The 21,253-nt window shown below is 55.5% G+C and overlaps 3 protein-coding genes across 3 annotated transcripts in view; 2 read left to right on the forward strand and 1 right to left on the reverse strand.

Annotated features, from left to right (window-relative positions):
* VOLCADRAFT_92146 (uncharacterized protein) overlaps positions 1–15,268 on the reverse strand; it is a gene marked incomplete at both ends in the record, with an annotated part of 15,516 nt that extends 248 nt beyond the window's left edge. The window contains 21 exons of the mRNA XM_002951578.1: positions 718–827; positions 1,137–1,263; positions 1,910–2,056; positions 2,506–2,706; positions 2,940–3,040; positions 3,219–3,339; positions 3,708–4,313; positions 4,574–4,831; positions 5,762–5,858; positions 7,692–7,734; positions 8,324–8,426; positions 8,826–8,891; positions 9,482–9,728; positions 12,070–12,162; positions 12,490–12,689; positions 13,016–13,137; positions 13,336–13,423; positions 13,610–13,807; positions 14,386–14,515; positions 15,018–15,097; positions 15,239–15,268. Coding sequence (XP_002951624.1) covers positions 718–827; positions 1,137–1,263; positions 1,910–2,056; positions 2,506–2,706; positions 2,940–3,040; positions 3,219–3,339; positions 3,708–4,313; positions 4,574–4,831; positions 5,762–5,858; positions 7,692–7,734; positions 8,324–8,426; positions 8,826–8,891; positions 9,482–9,728; positions 12,070–12,162; positions 12,490–12,689; positions 13,016–13,137; positions 13,336–13,423; positions 13,610–13,807; positions 14,386–14,515; positions 15,018–15,097; positions 15,239–15,268 — 3,168 coding nt within the window. The remainder of the gene's footprint in view (positions 1–717; positions 828–1,136; positions 1,264–1,909; positions 2,057–2,505; positions 2,707–2,939; positions 3,041–3,218; positions 3,340–3,707; positions 4,314–4,573; positions 4,832–5,761; positions 5,859–7,691; positions 7,735–8,323; positions 8,427–8,825; positions 8,892–9,481; positions 9,729–12,069; positions 12,163–12,489; positions 12,690–13,015; positions 13,138–13,335; positions 13,424–13,609; positions 13,808–14,385; positions 14,516–15,017; positions 15,098–15,238) is intronic.
* An 802-nt stretch (positions 15,269–16,070) lies between these two features.
* VOLCADRAFT_92147 (uncharacterized protein) lies at positions 16,071–17,489 on the forward strand (the record flags this gene model as incomplete). Its single annotated transcript, XM_002951499.1, has 3 exons — positions 16,071–16,251; positions 16,462–17,033; positions 17,259–17,489. 3 exons carry the CDS (start codon positions 16,071–16,073, stop codon positions 17,487–17,489), a joined length of 984 nt encoding a protein of 327 aa, XP_002951545.1.
* Positions 17,490–20,117: 2,628 nt separating this feature from the next.
* VOLCADRAFT_92148 (uncharacterized protein) overlaps positions 20,118–21,253 on the forward strand; it is a gene marked incomplete at both ends in the record, with an annotated part of 3,496 nt that continues 2,360 nt past the window's right edge. The window contains 2 exons of the mRNA XM_002951500.1: positions 20,118–20,134; positions 20,727–21,251. Coding sequence (XP_002951546.1) covers positions 20,118–20,134; positions 20,727–21,251 — 542 coding nt within the window. The remainder of the gene's footprint in view (positions 20,135–20,726; positions 21,252–21,253) is intronic.

Consider the following 21,253-nt stretch of genomic DNA (forward strand, 5'->3'; position numbering starts at 1 on the left):
GTGCTATTTAGTTTTATGTTGCGGGGCTCTACGGGGGCTCTTGGGCCTCTGCTGGCTCGTGTGTGTGTGTGCGACCTGACTATGTGGCCACCATTTCACTTAGCGCAACTGCGAGGTGTAAAACACACACATACACACATACACACATACACACATACACACATACACACATACACACATACACACATACACACATACACACATACACACATACACACATACACACATACACACATACACACATACACACATACACACATACACACATACACACATACACACATACACACATACACACATACACACATACACACATACACACATACACACATACACACATACACACATACACACATACACACATACACACATACACACATACACACATACACACATACACACATACACACATACACACATACACACATACACACATACACACATACACACATACACACATACACACATACACACATACACACATACACACATACACACATACACACATACACACATACACACATACACACATACACACATACACACATACACACATACACACATACACACATACACACATACACACATACACACATACACACATACACACATACACACATACACACATACACACACACAGAACGAACTTTTCTTGTGATTGTGCCGTAGACAACGTAGTATACGTACGTATGTATGTACGCGTACGTGCATGCGCACCTTGCCCCAGTACCAGGTCCACAGGGCGCACCAAACTGTAACCGCGGCGAGCAGCGCCCAGGCAACCGTCATACCGTTGCCTTCGTCGTACAACCTCGACCAGGTCAGTCCTAGACAGGAACCGAAGGACCGTATTCATGACAGTGATGATGGGGAGGGATGTGCTAGTTACCGGGAGTGAAGCGAGAGTGAAACATCATCTGACTAGCCCAAAAGCACGACGCGCCAAAAAACTGAGGAGTCGTACATTAAATCTCGTACCGGTAACAAACCGGTACTTTTGGGTTGCAACTGTGAACAAGCTATGGAGCTGTATTACTTTCTGAAATGAAATTACCCGACCTCACATCGTGACGTCGTGTAGTTATTGTCGTACAAATCGTACAAATCGTACAAATACATGTTGTACAGTGTCGTACCTTTCGGGCTTCCATTTGCAGCTGCCAAGAAGGCATACTGGCTCATTTCCCACAGCCCTCGGAAAAGCGCAAATGACGGAAAGGCCTCCAGCAATGTGGCCAACCAGTAGGGACCCGACATCACGAACTGGGAGCCCGGGGGTTGTGATAAGGAAGAACGAAGGACAGGACGGGAATGAGATCTGTAACGACCCGTGGGTCAGCAGTATCTTCACGTCTTCGTAAGAACCTCCGTATTGAGGCCTTTGTGTGGAGGTTTTAAGAGTTGTTTGGGGGTAACGAAGTTTTAGAGGGGGTAATCTTTTCTCTTAGAGGGTGAATAAACGTGGTGAGACACTTGTGGTGGTTTTGGAGCCCGGTCGCTGTACGGGCCAAATCGGGAGTCCAAGGGTGCTCTGGAGTGGTACGGCAAGAACCGTCGTGCCCCGTGTTCCCCTTTTTCACACCTTGAGTTAAAAAATGCATGCATGCATAACATGTGTTCATGCATACATACATACATGTGTTCATGCATACATACATACATACATACATACATACATACATACATGTGTTCATACATACATACATACATACATGTGTTCATGCATACATACATACATCCATGTGTTCATGCATGCATACATGATGGGGGCCGCTGGTGAAGCTATACCACCCTGTAACAACATACATACATACATACAGACAGACAGATCCCTGCCCCTGTATAACATGCAGTATACATGCAGCATTCAACACTTCACATTGTGCATCGTACACGTGCCGTACCGTACCTGCGCCACAATCATGTTCGCTACCAGGCCCGTCAGCACGACAGTGATGGTGGCCGCCAGCGTGGCGGCGCCCGCAGATCCCCAAAACGCCGCGAACCAAAAGGCCCAAGAGATCATTGTCTGACCCCACACCAGGTACAACACCGCCTTTTGTCGTACATTTTGGGGGGTCACACAATGGATTGGGTGACAGCGTCAAAGGGATAGCGAACCGGCGTGGGGCGCCCATGTGGGGTCGCGTTTCGGAAGCGAAAAAGGAAAAGGCTGGCGGGAGAATATGCTGAACACCCGGACACTGATAAAAGCACCAGAAACACACAATACAACACTACAGACACCCAAAAAGGCACATATGTACAAAACACGCCAAAATACCACCGGATTCATGCCGTACATTTCCCGTACATTTTCACTACACACAACACACGGAGTGTTTCCCTTCTTCCCGTTCCCTCCTCCCCCCGATCTCGCCCCCGCGGGTCTTGTTTCCCCCAGTTGCCCCTTGCCCCCTTGCCAAGACCCCTCTACATGCCGTACATGCCCCTCTCCCCACCCGCCCACGCGCAGAATCCCAAAGTCCCAACGACCGCCAACACCTGCACTCCGGGTCCGGTCTTGGTGAAGATGTTGAGCCCGATGGCCGCTCCGAAACCCACAAACACCGACATGTAGACGCCGTACAACGCCACGAACCAGCAATATGATGCCAGTGCAGCGGGTGCGGCTCGCAGTCCCTGCTGCCGCATTAGCAGTTGCGCTCCGCTCTCCCTCTCCGAAACCAGGGAATGGACGAACGTCTGCGGGAAATTAATTCGTGTGCAATGCGTAGGGTAGATCGGGGAGCACATCGGAGCCCAGACAACCCCCGCTCGTTCCCCCCATATCAAATTCTCATTTGATTATGGCCTCTAGACATGTCCCAGAATATTTTGTTTTCAACCTACTTTCGTGTCCATCTTACGCCATATGTACCTAAGACCAGACATTCACACCAACACAGGCACATACATCACATACGTGACCAACTCACCGGCAGCAGCAGCTGCATGACCCACATGAAGAACAGGGGGCCCATCAGGGAGGCCAAATCCAGACGGAGAGGTGACCCGCGGGTCGGGAAACCCTTGATACCTGTTGTAAAACACACCATTTCAACAAAAACACACGCATACACACGGACACGGACACGTGGACGTGTGCAGTCTCATCAGACAAGTCTGAAAGAAGTCATACACAAACTTGCAGGCCAGAGAATGAAAAGCATAGTAAAGACAGCCGTGCACTCTGGCCGAGAGACTCTCTCTCTCACCTGCCAATCGTATCACCCACGCCTGGGCCTGGCCCCGCGCCGCCGCTGCAGCAGACATCCAAGCATTGCTTGCGGCGTTGATGGCCGCTGGCCAACGCTGCACTCGAGGCGCCACGCTTGCCTGTTCAGGTTTTACACGGAGTTTTTACACGGTGTGCCAAATTAGGCAATTGAGGAAAAGCTTACAGGTATCAGGGTCCAGTACACAAGCCGGGAGCGCGGACGTGTTGCGAGAGAGAAGGTGAGACGAATGGGTGCGCCAATGCGATGGGAAGAAGCAGGCCGCGTAACGCCGCGGTACCGAAACTAGCGAGAAATGCACAGGGGGTGAGACACCAGACCAGAGAGATGTTAGGCCAAACGATTTTTAATGACCAGGCAACCACCAGATGTTGAGATGACCAAACCGAGATGACCAGGCAACCACGAACGATAACGATTCGTTGGATTCAAGCAATGGATAGCGTCACGTGTCTGTTTCCTACTCACCCCAACATCGCTGTTGTTGACCCAGATTGTAAGATCAAGACCCATGGGCCCGCTCTTCCGCCAGTCGTACACGGCGCTTGGATACTGCACGATGCGTTCGCTGACGGTTTCGATCTTCTTCGCCGCTGTCGTGGCAGCTGGCGACGACCCGTTACTCCTCGCCGTACCAAGTGCCGTACCTTTAATTCCAGCCACACCTGACTCTGTTGATGCTGATGATGGTGACGATGATGGAGGTGTCGGCGATGCCATTATCGGAGAGGGCGCAGGCGCGTGCCCTTGCTGCTGCTGCTGTTCCTGTTGATGCTGCTGCAGTAGCATCCTTCGCCCAACAACACCTCCAGGAGCCGTCGCATTGGAGAAGCTGACGGCGCCGCCGCCGCCGCCGCCGCCGCCGCCGCCAACGCAGTTGGTCCCCGCCCAGCCACAGAAGAGCTCCCGCTCGATGGCGGCGGCGCTGGGCTGTACGACAGGCTGCCAGGTAGCGCATCGCAGCTGGGGCAGTCCCAAGCCCCTACTGAGTGCGCAAGACAGCTGGTTGAGGACCAGCCGGTCAGTCGAAGTCAGGGCGGAGCAGTTGCGGGACAGGTGGTACAGCGGTAGAGCCTGTTCACACATCGTACGATTGTACGGCGGTACGGATGTTCAGCGGTTTAAAAGGTCGGGAGGGAGGGCGGGAGGGAGGAGAAAGGGGAGGGGAGGGGAAAGTTTTTGTGGAGTAGGTGATGAAGTTTGAAAAGAAGGGGAAAAGGGAAAGGCACGTAGGTTTCGGGAATCAAGGGTTTAGTTGTACCTGTGTGGTTTACGACATGTACGGAGGGCGGGAGGTAGCGGGGTAGGGTTCTCATGCCATATGGGTCACCTACCTGCGCTGGGTCAGTGAAGAATCCTGGCTCGCTGGCGGCGGCACCGCCGCCGCCGCCACCGCCAAGGAGATGGCCGCCGCCGCCGCCGCCGCCGCGGACGACGCTGCTACTGCCGGTGCCGGTTGTAGCGCCCAGAACGCGCGACCCTACAATGAGCGCCGGCTCCAGCAGATTCGTGTACGGCGCATCAGTTGCCGTACCCAACAGAAAATCGTAATCAGATAGGATTTGGGTAAGGGCGGAGACGGCTTCCGCCGCCTGCTCGGGTGTGAAGCTAGCTGCGACAGATGCCGCTGACGATGACGATGACCTTGGCGCCGATCCGTTAACTACCGTACCGTTGACCGCGGATCCGTTGACCACCGGCCCGCGGGTCACCGATGGGGCATTCGAACGGAACAGCGCAGTCACATCGACGTTGGGATCGCAAAGGTCAACAAATGCCGTACCGCCGTCGTCGTCACCATTGCCACTACCACTGCCGCCCGAAGCCGCCGCCGCCGCTGGCGCCAGGCCGTCTCCGCCGCCGCCGCGGCCAAGGGCACCGACGAGTACCGCCAACACGGGATTGCTACTGCTGCTACTGCTGTTCGTACCGCCGGACTCTCCCGCGCGGGCACGCTGCCGTACTTCCCGCAGGTCCTGTTGGGACAGTTCACATCGCATTGTTGGGTGTTTTAACATGGGTTCCGGAGCGGACGGCAAACGAAAAGGTTAGTTGCGATACCGTACCGTTTTGTATAGTTTTCCTTACCAGCGCCTCTACTAGACAGTCCAGACCAAGAAAGGTAATTGTCGTCTCACAACGCCTTTTTGATTGAATGTTGAATTTCATTTCCGCTTTCATTTCATGCAGAGCTAGGCAGGCTGATTTGTTGCACACGCAGATACACACACATGCATACACACAGACATACAGACACATGCACACACAGACACATCCCCAGAGGGCGGCGTCGTCCCCCCGGAGGCCCCCGAACCTTCTTCCCCCCCGGGCAACCCCCCGGTAACCCCGAAGACTCTCAACCCCAAGCACACACGCAAACACACACACACACACACACACGCACAACACCTGAGGCCTACAGGTCCTAACCCCCGGCCATCCCCCGGCTACTCCCCCGCACCCTCCCACCCCCCCCGCCAACCCCCCGGCCACCCCACCCCCTACCGCCCCCAGCCCCGCACCCTCAAGATGCGCGGTCCGATACCCCGATCTCCGCCCGCGGGTAGCACCCGCGCACTGAGGTTGCGGCCAACGGCGGAATCCTTCTCCGCGCCTTTCCTCCGGTGGTGGAGAGCGAAGTGATTTTTCACAGACATTGACACGTTATGCGGGATGGGTGGGCAATCAGTCAGTCATGCATGCAGCATTAAGGTTCAAGAGGAGGGCGAGGGGCGGGGACGGTGGTGGGAGGTCTTGGGAGACTGCGTCTCGTCACGCTGCGCTGCGCTGCGCTGCGCACGTGGGGGACGCGACCAGGGGTGAGAGAAGAAGAGATGGGAGCATGGCGCCGGCCGGTGTGTGTGTGTGTGTGTGCGTGAGTGTGTATTGGCAGCTGTAGCGTTCAGCTAGATGAGTCCCAGGGGTTTGTTAAGCACGAGCGCAGTAGCAACGCTTGGCGCGGAGCCGCTGTCAGCAGCAGCAGCAGTAGCAGCAGCAGTAGCAAAAGATTTACGTACGATTGGTCGTACATTGTACGTACCGCCCTGCGTGCTTACCGGTATACGGCACGATGACCGGGCGCGGTGACGACTGCGGCGTTGACATCGTGCCGGAGGCGGCGGCGGCGGTGGCGGCGGCGGCGGTGGCGGCGGCGGCGGCACCACCCCGTGTGGTTTCGGAGAGACCCATGGGTCGGTACTCGTCCAGCGGTACCTTACACGCGGGTCGTTGCACGCGTCGAGGTGAGCAGAGTTTTGGGGGGGGGGAGGCGGGTTAGGGAGGTGGTGGTAAAGGTGGTTTGGAAAGGAACGACAAATCACCAAATGGACTGACATCAACTTCTTTTGTTGTTTTCGCTGAACGGATTCGTCTACAGGCGCCAGCTTGGCCGGCATTACCGGCTCACCGCTTCCATCATCGCCTGCCACTTCCTTATATATATTTATTACACATTCATCATCAACATAACTCATAACTCATGACCCACCCGCTTAGACTTCCCGCTTTCACAACCCCTCATGAAGAGCAATAATTATACCTATCACAGGTTGGGCCTTCTTTTGCTTTGTATGGACGAAATCTGACCTCAGGATAAGAACTTTGAAACCTTCTTCACGCCTTACAGCGAGTACGGCATGCTGGTACGGCATGCCGTATTCGTAGGCGTCGCCGCGCACTCAAATCGAAAAACACGCACGCATATATGTGTGTGTGTATCCGTGCGAGGGGGACACCCTTACCTGAAGTACGGCAGGCCAAGTGGACGGGTACCGTACATCGCAAAAGGCGATTTGCGCATACGTGCTGTACTGCGCACCACATGCATTGCGGTCCCGCGCCTGTGTATTTTTGTATATGTTGACGGAACACATCCACATATTACATACATACATATTACATGTTGCGAGCTGACCAGGAACTAAGTTGATGCGCCGTTGATCCGCTAGATTTGGTTCCATGCTGGTGGTGAGTTGCCGAACCCAACGAATACATTCTGAAGTCGGATGGGGTGACGGATTAGGGTGCCCCTCTAGCAGAGGAGAGCAGGGACTGCCCCGGGAAAGGGGGCCGCTGGCGAAGTTAACCACCCGGTAATTGAGACATACAGAATTACAGAAAGTAAGTAGACCTAGTAGTCAGTCAGGACAGTGTACGGGCAACGGAAGATACGGTACGGCAACTGATCCTAACGCTACGGTTACGGAAAGAAAGCCGCAGCGGCGACAGCGGCAACCCCTTTATTAAGCAAAGACAGCAACAGAACTCTTGTCAGAGCAACAGCAGATAAACAGCTATTCCTGTGCAAAGGAAATGAAACCGGGCACGTTTTCTTTCCACTCCATATATTGCTGCACGCTCCAAAACTCAAATTTACACCGTGCTAATTCGTCAAATAGTCCAATTCGCATATGCAACCCCGTTATGTGCAAAACACAATTACGACACGCCTACCTTATCATGCCGTAGACGATATGCCGTACACACGTACCTTGCACTGCGCGTACGGTGAGCAGGGTCGCTCAGGGGTCGCCCGATAGCACTCCCATCTGCTGTCAGCTTTGGGGGAACCTGTCGTACCTGTCGTACCTGTCGTACCTGTCGTACCCGTCGTACCCGTCGTGCCAACGGCAACGGCAACAATTGCACAAAATGGTTTGTGGCTTTCAAAAGTCACTCTGCGCACTTACGGCACTTCGAAACTTATAGAAGAGACACAACCTTAGGATATGAGAGGAGAGGGAGAGATGGGGGGCCGAAGATAAATGCCCCGTACAGAAAAAAAAGGGCCCCGTGGGCAGGACACTGAATGAGAATGCAAGAAAACCGAAACCGGAGGCTGCACCAAAACCTGACGGAGACACGGATGTTTGTACGTTACGACGTCTTGTACGACACCTGGGTACCTACGCGTCTGTGTTTTTTCACACGAGACGCTCCGATACCCCGAAGGTGGTCAAACCCGCAGACCCCCCCTGCCCCTGCCACCCCCCACACTCCCCCCCTTTCCCCACCTCCCCCCCTTTCCCCACACTCCCCCCCTTTCCCCACTATTTTCCCTTTCCTCCCAACCCCCCTCAGCACACCTCCTTCTCCAGCAGGAACCCAGTCACAGCAGTCTAGGCACTTGCAGCCGCAACGATACTCGTCGCTGGAACCCAACTGCGAGTTGACCAGCCGCTGTAGCACCTGCAGCGTGCATTCGTGGAGAGCAGTTGTGCAGTGGAGGCGAGTGGGGAATTGCAGCAGCAAAAGGCAGCAGAAATATAGCAGCAGCAGCAGCAGCAGCAGCAGAACCGCAGAGTAGCAAGCGAACATGCTCACAAGCAAGCTATACTGCCAGCAAGCAGCATGCAGCGCCCCAGGGAGGGAGTCTTCTTCCCCAGGATGCCGTGCCCGCCGTACATCACACCCACGCAACCCACTCCCCCCCTTCCCTTCTCTTCACACCCTCCCTCCGTCCCTACACGTCGCAGGCCTCGCTCAATAGACACTCGCAGTACGGATATACCTGCAGTACACCTGCAGTACACCTGCAGTACACTTGCAGTACAACCACCCTTCCCTCTTTCTCCCCTTTCCTCGTACCAGCAGCAATACACAGAACAGCAGGGGGAGCCCCAGCAGGCAGAGGTTCTGAGCCCAGGCACGTCTCTGTAGAGTTAAGTTATACGCATAAGGGGATGGGAGGGCGCGGGAGGGCATGTCAGCGATGTGTCTGTGTGTGTGTCTGTGTGTGTGGCTTCGTAGTTAGTAGGGGGATAAGCTTGGAAAGGAGGGGGGTACAATAAGGGGTACATCACCTCCAAAAACACCATCACAACATGTTATACTCGCTTATCACTTGTGTGTGCGTGTGTGTGTGTACACGTGTTTTGTCGAAGCAACGATCATGTGACGCGATACGAACCTAATGGGATTCGAGGCCGGAAGGCCTGGAAGGCGAATGTACATGTACTTTCTTTCATGCATGGCTGCCTTCCATACCACAGCATGTGTACGGCAATGTTTTTTTGTGCCGTACCGCCTGCAGAACACTTCATGAGACGGGACATGATATTCGGAACTGGGCGCCCTTCTTTCTCCGCGGGCGGTAATCTCCGCAAACTTTTTACACTTGTGTATTACAAACTTCAGGTCCGTCGTCCCCGCTACCACCCCCCCCGGCAAATAAACCGAACAAAGGCCCCTAAACCCACACGCATCCGCGATCTGCCGCATAATCACCACCACCATCATGTCACCTGCAACGTCGCATTCTTCCGGAGTACAGCCGACGTTTGAAGCGTGAAGAGCTGCCACTCGCTCAGTTTTTCCCTGGAGTCGTCGAGCGAGGGCCCTATCGCGCCACCGCCGCCACCGCTACCGCCGCCGCTGCCGCCGGGATCCCCACTCCGCCGCCAGCGACTGCTTGCCATGCTGACAGTTACTGTGCAGCTCGCCCCTCCCCCGGATTGGATCCACTGCGCAAAAACGTCCGTCCAGCCGACCCTGTTGATGTTGTTACAGGGTGGTTAAGCTTCACCAGTGGCCTCCTTCCCGAGGCAATTCCCTGCTCTCCCCTGCTAGAGGGGCACCCTAAGCCATTCACCCCATCCGACTTCAGAGTGTACTCTTTGAGTTTGGCAACTCACCACCAGCATCCAACCAAATCTAGCGGATCAACGGCGCGTCAACTTAGTTCCTGGTCAGCTCGCGAGTTGTTGTTGCTTTTGTTGGTGCTTTTGTTGGTGCTGCTGTTACTGCTGTTGCTATTGCGGCTGCGGCGGCTGCCGCTGTTATTGCTTCTGTTGGTACTGCTGTTGGTACTGCTGGTGGTGCTGCTGTTGGTACTGCTGTTGGTACTGCTGGTGGTACTGCTGGTGGTACTGCTGTTGGTACTGCTGTTGGTACTGCTGTTGGTACTGCTGGTGGTGCTGCTATTGGTGGCGCTGCTGTTGGTGGCGCTGCTGTTGGTGGATCATCCACCGCGGGTGAGGATGGAAGTGTGTGCCCTGGCAAATACACACACGTACACAGACAGACAGACATGTGTGCATGCAAAGGAATGTGCAAGGGATGCAAAGGGGCCCCTGGGATAAGTGGGTATGAAGACGCGTGGGCGGCTGCCGGGGCCAGTGATGCGATGCGATGTGATATGGTGTGTGTGTATGTGTGTGTGTGTATGTGTGTGTATGCGCATGCAGTTGCTCGCTTCCACATAATAGGGTCAACGTCCGGGTCTCTACCCCCTTAGAGAACGTTCTCTTGGGAGCTTTCTCCCCCTCTACCTCTACCAGTAAAATAACATAACCATCTTGCACAGTTTGCGACAAGGAGGGCAGGAAGGAGCGACTCCGGGCGATCGAACGAACGAACCAATGCGAATCAACGGACCCACGGGTCCGTTCGGGCTCGTGGACCCGAACAAAGCAACAACGCTGCTTTCTGTACAAGTCAACCGGACAGTCAGCAGCAACGGCCTAGAAAAAAAAATTTCACAAGTCGATATAAATAACTCTTTCCGTGTCTGTCGTTAAAACCTGAGGCTGCCAACCTAGAGGGTTTTAGCGTTTCCTTCCTTTAGTCTTAGTTCGGTTGGAGCCTAAAGAGGCAACAGCGAGTGGCGTTGTCCAGTGCGGACCCCGGGATTTCACACACTGACGGAGTTGGCCGCCGCCGTCACCATCGCCGTCGTCACCGCCTATCAGTGACAGCGGGCTCGCTCCGCAACGTCCTATTTGTCTTTTGCAGAATACACACATTAGTACCCCACCCACCCGAGCTACCTGGTGACCTGAATCCGATTTCCCGCAGGGAGCCTTGAAGACCCCCTTGGGGGGGGGGTTCACCGCGTCGTACAAATAAAGCTTGAAGCTGCTGTGGCTGCTGTGGCTGCTGTGGCTGCTGTGGCTGCTGTGGCTGCTGCTACTCTACTACTCTACTACACAGCACCCTGCTCATCTAGCGTCGGCGCGGTTCGTTATTGTAGAGCGGTGTCAGAAGATGATATGCAATAGTAGCTCTGGGATACTGGGGAATAAGGATCGTGTTATTAATCGATGTCGAGCCTCTAGGGGCCACGCCACGCCACGCAACGCCACGCAGCGCTCACCCTCTTTAATAGGTAAAATTTTACTTAATGTATTTATTTTATGTAAATAGAGTTATGAGCGTGCGAGGGGTAAAGATGAGATGAGATGTAAAGAGGTGCAGAGGGAAATGCGAATCGTGTGGGGGATGGGAGCACTAGAGGCAAGCGGACCGCGAGGCGTGGAGGCGCGCGTAGCGGTGTACGAAGAGAGGCCGAGGTGGCGCGGAGTGGAGGTGATGGATGGCTGTGATGATGATGGCGTTGCGCGGCGCGGCTCTGGGCCGGCCTTCAGGAGACGACAGGCGTCCTCATGCGCACACCGTAAAATCGGGAAACGGCCGTCAAATAAAAAGGACCCGTACGGCGCTATCCAAAAGTGAAAACATTCAAAATCTGATCTTTCAAGCAATTCAAAACCTTTATCGCGCCAAGTAATTATATTATTTGGCTTCCAAATTATTACTATTTCGTTTCGTACATCTGAGCTGAGCAAACTGATGGGTAGGTCACGAGAGGATGAAATGAATGAAAGCCGAAACGCGAAGTCAAGACGTCGTCCCTTGCCTCGTTAAACCGCCGGAAGAAATACAAATGCAATTAAAGAAACTGCCCTCTGTCGGCCATTTGTGGACGGACGCTGTAAAAAATTACATATGTATACGCGATCATCCTGGCTGGATCCGCTTCTATGATGGACTATAATTCACATCATTCAAATTACACACACACGCACGCATATTCCAGCCACCTCTCCCTCACTTCGGCAGCCCCGCCGCCTGCCGTAGCCAACTCCCCAGACCCGCCCGCGTCAGCAGCTCCCCCACCTCGGCCAACGACTCCAACTGAACCTCCCTGCGTACGGCAACGTGTACGAGCAACCGACTTGAGTGTAGCAACAGACCAGATTACTGGGGAACCCATAACTAACATAGCTGCACATAGCTGATCGGGTACGTAGAGACAACGGAAAACAGCGATTGGTGTACAAGTATGTATGTATGTATGTATGTATGTATGTATGTATGTATGTATGTATGTATGTATGTATGTATGTATGTATGTATGTATGTGGGTGGTACTTGACTGGCGTCCTTACAGCTCTCTTGGTAGTCTATAGTACTACAGCTACTGATGTACAGACAGACAGACAGACAGGCAGACAGACAGACTCTCTCTCACCTGTAGTTGGAAAATACGTGCTCGCCGCCGCCGCCGCCACTGCCGCCACAGTCGGTGGTGGTGGTGGTGAGGCAAACCCCGCCGCCCCCACCCCCACCCCCCTGCCGCTGCCGCTGCCGCTGCCACTGCCGGCCCCCTGGGACCTCCATCGATGGCCTCACCGGTTGTTGTACGACAACGTTCATCATGCGCTCCTTGCACTGGGGGGCATTCGCCACAGACAGACAGACAGTGCAGCGAGAATGGCACCAGGAATTGCAGGTGCAGCAGAGGCCAGCAGCAACAGGGAAGTAAGGAAGTGAGGAAACATCAATAAATTGAATATTGTTGCTGGCGGGCGGGGGAAGACCTGAAATCCCTAGGATATGCGGCCGCATCCTCCTCGTGTCTCCTCGCCCTCCCACCGAGTACCCCCACCCCCCCTGATCCCCTCTGCCACGCCAACACACCACGCCACGCCACGCAATGCCACACAGACACACATACAGGCACACGTGGGTGCATATGCACTCACACAAGAACAGACCTTGCGCCCTCTGGAATCGACGTCCACGCTCTCCGTACGGTGCCGTACAAGGTACTCTCGCAACGCGTCGCCGTCACCCTCCAGCAGCAGCAGAATAAGATTTTTCTGGAAGATCAGACGGCCTTGCCGTACATTGCAGGGGGGTTGTGGAGGGGTAAAACCCGGAACCGTAGCTCAACCCCCCCTCTCCCGAGGTCCTAAGCGAGCTTGACGACGACATTACGACGACGATGTTATGCCGATTCCAACGTCCCCCTCGATACATACATACATACATACATACACACGAACTCTCTGGGTCTTTCCCCCCTCCCACTCACCCGTCAGCCGCAGCTCCCGAACCCAGGATCCAATTATTTTGCCGTACAGTGCCCGGTTGTGCATGTGATCCAAACGTATCAACAGGACCTGTCATGACAACGCATCCACCACAGCGACATTAAAACAGCAAAAACGCCACAAACAGCCAAATCACCGCAAGTGGCCGTTCCCAACGGCAGGCCCCAGTCCATCGCCATCGTCAAACACCGCAAAGGCGATGAAAAGAGGCTTCACAGCTGGTGTATATGTGCTTTCTAGTGCCGTACACCTCACCTGCAGCCCCGCCGTATTACCGCAAGCGCCACAACCGCCATCACCCGCTGCCGGCAGCTTTGCTGCGGCTGCCGACCCCTCCATCTCCGCCTCCGGCTCCGTTACTCCCTCCCGCGTATCCGGGGCCCCCTCCGCCGCCGCCCACTGATCTAGGGCGGCTTGGGCCCTTTCACAGAGCTCGTGAAGGCAAGGGCGACCCTGGGGTGTGTGTGTATGTATGTGTGGGTTAGGGAGTTCAGGGGGTTTGGGAGTTCAGGGGGAAGGTGTGTGTGGGGGGGGTGAGGGGATGAGGGGGGTTTGAGCGAGTCCATACACCCACACCACCTAGATGACCGGGGGGCCCCCCATTACTGCCTCTTCCCATTTTCACCCTTCCCCCCACAAACACACACCCGCCCAAACACACACCCGCACAAACACACACCCGCACAAACACACACATACACAACACACATACGCGTGTTAAGGGTTGCAACCACTAGGTCCTCCCTCCCTCTCCCCCCCCCCCACGCGGCCCCCAAGTGAATCCACATTCGTACCTCCACCGCCGCCTCCCGGGCAATCACCCCCAGCTCCGAGACCAAGGCATCCACCCACTCGCGATCCGGAAGAAGGTGTCGCTGCCGTACACCCAACCCGCTGCTGCTACTGCTAGTGCTGCTGCTACCGCCACGGGCCGCCCAGCTAACGCTGGCGCTGCACCTAGCTGCTGCTGCTGCTGCTGCTATTGCTGCTGCTGCTGCTGCCTGCCCCGGGGCCCCTGCACTCGCCGCCACCACATCCGCCGCCGCCCTATCCGGCGGTTCCGCCAGTGGCAATGACGACATCCCTGGACCAGCCGCCTGCGGGGGTGCTGCTGTGCCGTACGCGCGGGGGAGGCTGACGTGGAGCTGCAGCTCCAGGTGGCTGGGTGGGGGTGGGGTTGGGGGTGGCGGGGTTGGTGTGTGTGTATGTGTGTGTGTGCTGGGAGGCGTGATGGGCTTGCAGATGGGGCGTCCCTGTCTAACTGTCTAGGATGTCCCAACGTACAGTTGATATACGGTTGGAGGTTGGAGGGTTCAAGGTAAGGGAAGGGGAGAGGGGAAGGACGGGGAAGTGGAAATGGAAGTGGAAGTGGTATTAGCAGGGCTGTTGTGTGTGTGTGTGTGTGTGTGTGTGTGTGTGTGTGTGTCTCTGTGTGTGTGTCTCTGTGTGTGTCTGTGTGTGTGTCTGTGTGTGTGTCTGTGTGCGTCTGTGTCTGTCTCTGTCTGTATCGCGGGTAACAGAGCGGGAGAGAAGACATGAAAATGTGGAAGATTAGGTGGGAGAATAAGAAAAGGGATAAAGAAAGAGGGGGAAATGCACCGGGGGCCCCTGGAGCACCGGGGGCACCTGTCTCTGGGGCTTGTAGCGTTTTTGCGTGCCGTACCTCAGGCTGTCTTCAGAGGGGCGAAGCCGGATGGTTGCATCCAAGTCATCACGGCCCAGCTGCGCGGCCGCCGCATCTTCCTGAACGCGTGTGGATGCAAAGGTATGGATGCAAACGTAAGCTTTACGGAGCTTTGGATCTTTCCGCGCGTCTTGACTTCAAAGGTTCTGAGGAAGACGCAATCGGTCGCCACACATGGACTGCGTATCAAACCCGCCCACCTCCAACATGCCAGCTGCTGCCAGATCCATCAGTTCCTGTTGAGTTTCATCTCTCATGCTAACCATGTCAGCGCCATGCACGGCTTGCAAAGCAGCAAGCTCAAGGAGAGAATTTATACGCGACATTCCCAAATCTACTGTGTCTTAATCAATGCCTCATTTGTAGTTTTTACTGATGATAATTTCAAGTATGGTCGCTATGTTTCAAAGAAAGAGTCTGACTAAGCTATCGCATCGCTTGGAAAGGGTTGGTCTCTGGGATTATGAGCACATCACCAAGAATAGTAGAGGTTACCTTTCAGTAATACAGATACGTAAGTGTGCTCCGCGCTGGGACTTGTGCCAGCGAGTTATGTCCACGCAGGAAGCTACGGTTGTAGGAGGAGCACGTGGTTAATGTGATGAAGTGTGGTTAATGCATGAATGTCAGGGGCTGAGGACTCAAATTCATTTGGCGCAATGGGAAGCAGGTAGCAAGGGCAGACTGTAGGGTTTGCGACCGTTGACACAACCACCTTGACCGGAAAGAATCAGTTGATTCGTCTTTTATCGTCTGATGTGACAGCGTCTCAGCATACCTAATTGCGGCTTGCGGCACACCGTTATCAAGATTTGTTCACTTCGTGAAGGGTCGTTCCGTAAAGGACGGCCAAGGTTTTGACCTGAAAGATTTTATGTGGTCATCAAAACAGCACAAAACTGCTCTATCGAATTCAATAAGCTCCATTAAGATCATATCACATCTGTAGTAGTAGGACTCCAACTATAACCCGACCGAACTCGTAGGCCAGTTGCCAAAGAACTCATGGGCCCTGCAAACAATCAATGTTCAATGCTTTCATCATTATTAACGAATACAGGAGGCGTACTTATCCTCGACGGAGCGCAGGGCACCGAGCTGGAACGCCGTGGCGTGCATCTCGGAGGATCCAAGCTGTGGAGCGCCCAGCTGCTAATCGACGACCCGGACCTTATTCGCACCATCCATCTTGACTATCTGCGTGCCGGCTCTGGTAGGTTCCACCTAACACCATTTGCGATGCCAAAGTTGGCCCAGAAACAGAGACTCAGGCTTTTGCCTGCTCAGGCCTCCTTAAATCCTGTTGATCTGCACGCATCTGAAATCGATGCTTACTATTCGTCCAGACACCTTTTCTACACATGCATTTCATGTACTGCATGGCATGTACTACATGGCATGTACTGCATTGCCTGTATTGCAGATGTCATCACCACCTTCACTTACCAAGCCAGCATTCAGGGCTTTGCCGATGCGGGCATGGATGCCCGCATGGGAGCGACTCTACTCAATCGCGCAGTGGATTTAGCGGAATCAGCACGCACGGCCTTCTTGGACGAGCAACGGCAACAGCACGAACAACCACCACCCCACCACCAACAGCGTGTACGGCCTTTAATCGCCTTCTCGTCCGGATCCTACGGCGCGTATCTGGCGGATGGATCGGAATTTCGGGGCGATTACGCGGATTCGATGACGCTGCAACAGCTCGCCAATTTTCATCGGGACCGACTGGAGCCTGTACGGCACCGTACGGAGATCGATCTATTGGCATTCGAGACGGTTCCCTGCCTGCGGGAGGCGGAAGCAATCTTGGAGCTTCTGCGCCAGGAGCGGTACGGCAAGCCCGCCTGGATCAGCTTTAGTTGCCGTGATGCCGTACACACCTCCCATGGCGAGCGCTTTGCGGAGCAGTGCGTGCCGCTGCTGGCAGCAGCAGCGGCGGAGGGCCTCGAGGTGGTTGCTACAGGCGTGAACTGTACGGCACCGCGCCACGTCCGCGCACTGCTGACTGCTGCACGTGCGCAGCTCAATGCTGCTGCTGCTGCTACAACCGCTGCTACAACTGCTGGTACAACTGCTGCTACTGCTGCTGCTACTGCTACTCCTATTGCTTTCGAAAAGATCGTCGAGCCACACATGCAGAGGGAGTTGCAGGAGGCTGCTAAGCAACAACAACAACAACAGCAGAAGCAGCCGCAACTGCGGCCGCCGTCGCAGCTGCTGCTGGTCTGCTATCCCAACAGTGGAGAGGAATGGGACGGTGAGCACCGCTGCTGGCGGCACCTCCCAGATGACATCGCCGAGCCGGAGTGCTTCGCCGAAGCGGCGGCAGAGTGTGTGTACGGCGACCCACGGGTCTCGCTGATGGGCGGCTGTTGTCGTACAGGTCCGGAGCACATCCGGGCATTGCGGCGCTGGCTACAGGCACAACAGCACTGTCAGCAGTGACAGATGGGGAGGATGGGGTGCGATGGCAGTACGACGAATATGATGGTGAGGACGGCGATGGCAGTACTACGAATATGATGGTGGTGAGGACGGCGATGGCAGTACGACGAATATGATGGTGGTGAGGATGGCGATGGCAGTACGACGAATATGATGGTGGGGAGGATGGCGAGAATGATGAGGGGGATGTGGCGGTGCTGGTGGTGCTGATAATGATGGTGTACTCGGAGGCCGACGGATTCGCTTTTGCGACACGGATTGAGTGGTGAGGATCTTTTAGGATTCAGTTCCTCTTCGCCGGATGTGTGTGTGTGGGGGGGGTACGGTCACCATGCTGTTGCGACCTCGCGCATGCGGGGTTATGGCATGTTGCTCGTGTACGAAATTTGTTTTTGTCGGTTGGTTTTTCGTTTGTACGCTGGTTGCAGGTCATTTTAACTTTCCACGAACTTTATCTCAAAACATGTATATATATTTATAGATATATGTATATATACCAGGCATCGGCAAACGCTTCGGGAGTTTCGGGTTGTACCGCACTCTCCCCCCCCAGCAGTCCAACCTCGAGTTCCTTCCTTCAGAGAAACTAGTCTTCTAGGCCTGTCCAGATGTGTCCAGCCCGGATCTTCTCCCCCCCAGCCGTCAACCGCCTCTTAGGGTGGATTGATTCTTTTCAGCTGGTTTTGGGCTCCCTCATTATTGAGTATCCGGAGCACCAGCCTGCAGAAGAATCTGCTCAATCGCCGCTGTCGCTGGCCTGGGTTAGGTAACGTCCTCGCCTTGCGTTGGCTGCGTGGGCCGCCCCGCTGACATTGTCAAGACGTTCAACACGTTCCTCACCGCCATCGCCATCGCCCTCCGGTGGGCCCCATCGGCACCATAATGCCTGAGGTGGTAGCGAGGGAGACATGTACCCGCCGTCTCAGTTCCCCCTCCGCCATCCCTTGGCCCTCCGGCTTGGTCAGGAACCCCGATTCCACGGGTGCCGTCACACGCATAGCAGATGTCACAAGCGACGGGTGACATCTGCGCCGCGCTTGTGACATCTGCTATGCAAGCGACGGGGTTGCTTGCTGGCTGCCCCTCTCGGAAAAGGAAAAGGACGCCAGGTTAGGCTGCACCCCAGGGCTTTTCCCCACTTAACTGAGGTCTATGTGCGTTTCTTGGCCTGCCACTAACTCCACTAACTGTGGTCACCTTCTCTGTCACATCTCTCACCCTGCTGCGAGCCTCCTGGACCTCTAGGGACCATGCAGGCAGCCTTTTCTGCTGAGCAACGCCCAAAGGATATGTGTCCCGGTGGCTGCGCAGGTGTCCTCACTTCCTGCACTTCCGGCTCCTCACGCAGCCGGCCTCTGCTCTGCGAAGGTAACAAATAATACCTGGGAAATTCTCAACCCGTCGCCGGTATATGCATTCCCTTCATTCCAGGAAGGAAAACCGCAGTTTTTGGCAATCCTAACTTAGGTCACACACACACTGCCTTAAACCAGTCGCGTCTTTGACCTGTCCTCTTATGCCCCCCTCCCTCCATATTTCAATTTCCCTCACGATACCTCACAGCACAGATCACCCAGTTGTATCTCGGTCACATCTCTTATAATACCCTCAAATCATGCTTCCAGCCTCATTTTCGTCGCATCCCCAACACCTTACCCAGGCCGCCAAGCCTCACCTCAAGCCCCACCACACCACTACAGCCTAATCCATCCAGGCTCACTTCGTTCGCCTTAGCAACGCTCCAGCTCCAAAGTCAAAGTCATCGTACCCGACCTCCGTACCAACCATACGCCTACACATAGGCCCTTACGCCTCACCTCCGCGACCTCCCAGCATAGACCATCTGTCGCATCCACGACCTCAGCATGGGCCAACCAGCCTCACCCCAGTCATATTCACTGCACTCCAAAAGGGCCATCCGGACTTCTTAGGTCATCTCTTTGTCCCCGTAACGTGGGCCATCCCACCTCACTTCGGTTGTCTTCACGAACCCCCGCACAGGCCACCAGGCTTCATTTAGGTCGCATTCACAACATGGGCCATCCAGCACGGGCCATCATGCTCTCCTTTCATTCCCCTCCGCAACAGCCCAGCACGGGCCACCAGGCCTCTCACTTCAGTCGCATCCGCGTCACCCCCACATGGGCCATCAGATAGAAATAGAACCGTTCCCGAAACCAGAAATCTGTCGTTTTCTTGGGTGGTTGGTTGGTGTTGCGAGGCAACCACAAAATGGTGGTATCGAAAGACACCGATTGTGTCAAGTGGTTTGAATGAATTTAGCCGTTGTAGAATCCACTTGGGCTTCGAGCCGATAAGCCCCCCCGTACAGCTGGGCGGCGGTGCGACCCCCAGATGACCACCGTACCTCAGCAGGAACTACTTTCGCACGGTGGAACAGACGAACCAGGGCCGCAGGTCCCAGCTTTATGCAGTTAAAGCTCCAGGCCATATGTGGAGGTATGGACTTCCCCCCAGCAGTGCGGTGTGTTTGGACGATAGGACGACAGTCAGTGACTATCAAGGTGTCGGTTGAGATATTAAATGTTTTTTTTTAGTTGGGTTTAAAGGATTCGGCCATCGACGCAGCTGAATACATTACACGTAATTGCCACCCTCCCAAATTCAATGACACGGGGACTCCGGTGCGCTGGGAATAGGAGTGGGACTGGGACTCGCCGTCGACGGAGGAGCGGACGCTGGCGCCGCCAGGTATCGGGAGAGGGGCGCCGTGTACGGAAGCGCCGCGATGCGAGAGGGCCCCCGAGTTGGAAAGCGGCGGCGGTCGGGACACGCTGCTCCTGAGGACATACATACATAGATACATACATACGACATCGGGACAGCGCGACATAGAAGAAACCAAAGAGTGAATAACGAATCGGTACATACTGGGGCTGAGGGGGGTTAGCGGGTTAAGAGGACCTGCGTGGTGGTGGCCAAAGTCCGGGGACGAGGATTCCCAAACCCCATCCACTCAATCGATCTCCACCCTCCGGGGAGCTCCCCCTGCCTCCTCCCCGCCGAACTTGAATAACGCAACCCCCATCACCCACCCACCCACCTCACCCATACTCAACGCAAACACTCACCCAAATAGACATACATACACATACAGACATACAGACACACAGACATGCACGCAAAACGCGCCGGGATGCTCACCTGGACGGCCAGCCAGCGGCCTCCTTCTGCTCTCGGTCCTCCTTTATCGGCACGCTCCGCCGCCACCAGCAGCGTCCGGGGTTCAGTGGAGGGTCAGGGCGGCGGCGGCGATGCTGGCGGCGGCGGCAGCGGCGGCTGGGCGATGCTCAGCCCGGCAGCGGCCTCCGCCGCAGGCGCTCAGCGTCGCAGCGGTAGCGATCTGACCGGTCACAACTGGGCAGCGGCGGCGGTGGCGGCGACGCCGGCGGCGGTAGCCTCGCCGGCACCTTCGAGTCGGTCGTACCGCAGCGGCGGCGACGTGGGGCCCGGTGGCGGTGTGACGGGCGGTTTCTTTGCACCGGTGTCGGGAGGACCACCGTCAGTGTCTGGTGCGTCGCAGCGCAGCGGTGCGGCCGCTAGCGGCGGACTGGAAGACCGCATGTACGGCAGTGTAGCATCGCCGGCGGCTCAGTCGCACCGTAGTGCTTTTAGCAACGGAGCAGCTTCGCCGGCGGCTCAGTCGCAGCGCAGCGGCGTAGGTGGCGGTGGTGGGTATGGCGGCATGGCTGCGTCAACATCACAGTCCCTGCATAGCGCCGACTTTGCCAACCTGCGTGGGT

Source organism: Volvox carteri (assembly GCF_000143455.1).
Source record: "Volvox carteri f. nagariensis unplaced genomic scaffold VOLCAscaffold_24, whole genome shotgun sequence".
Classification (NCBI taxonomy): domain Eukaryota; kingdom Viridiplantae; phylum Chlorophyta; class Chlorophyceae; order Chlamydomonadales; family Volvocaceae; genus Volvox; species Volvox carteri.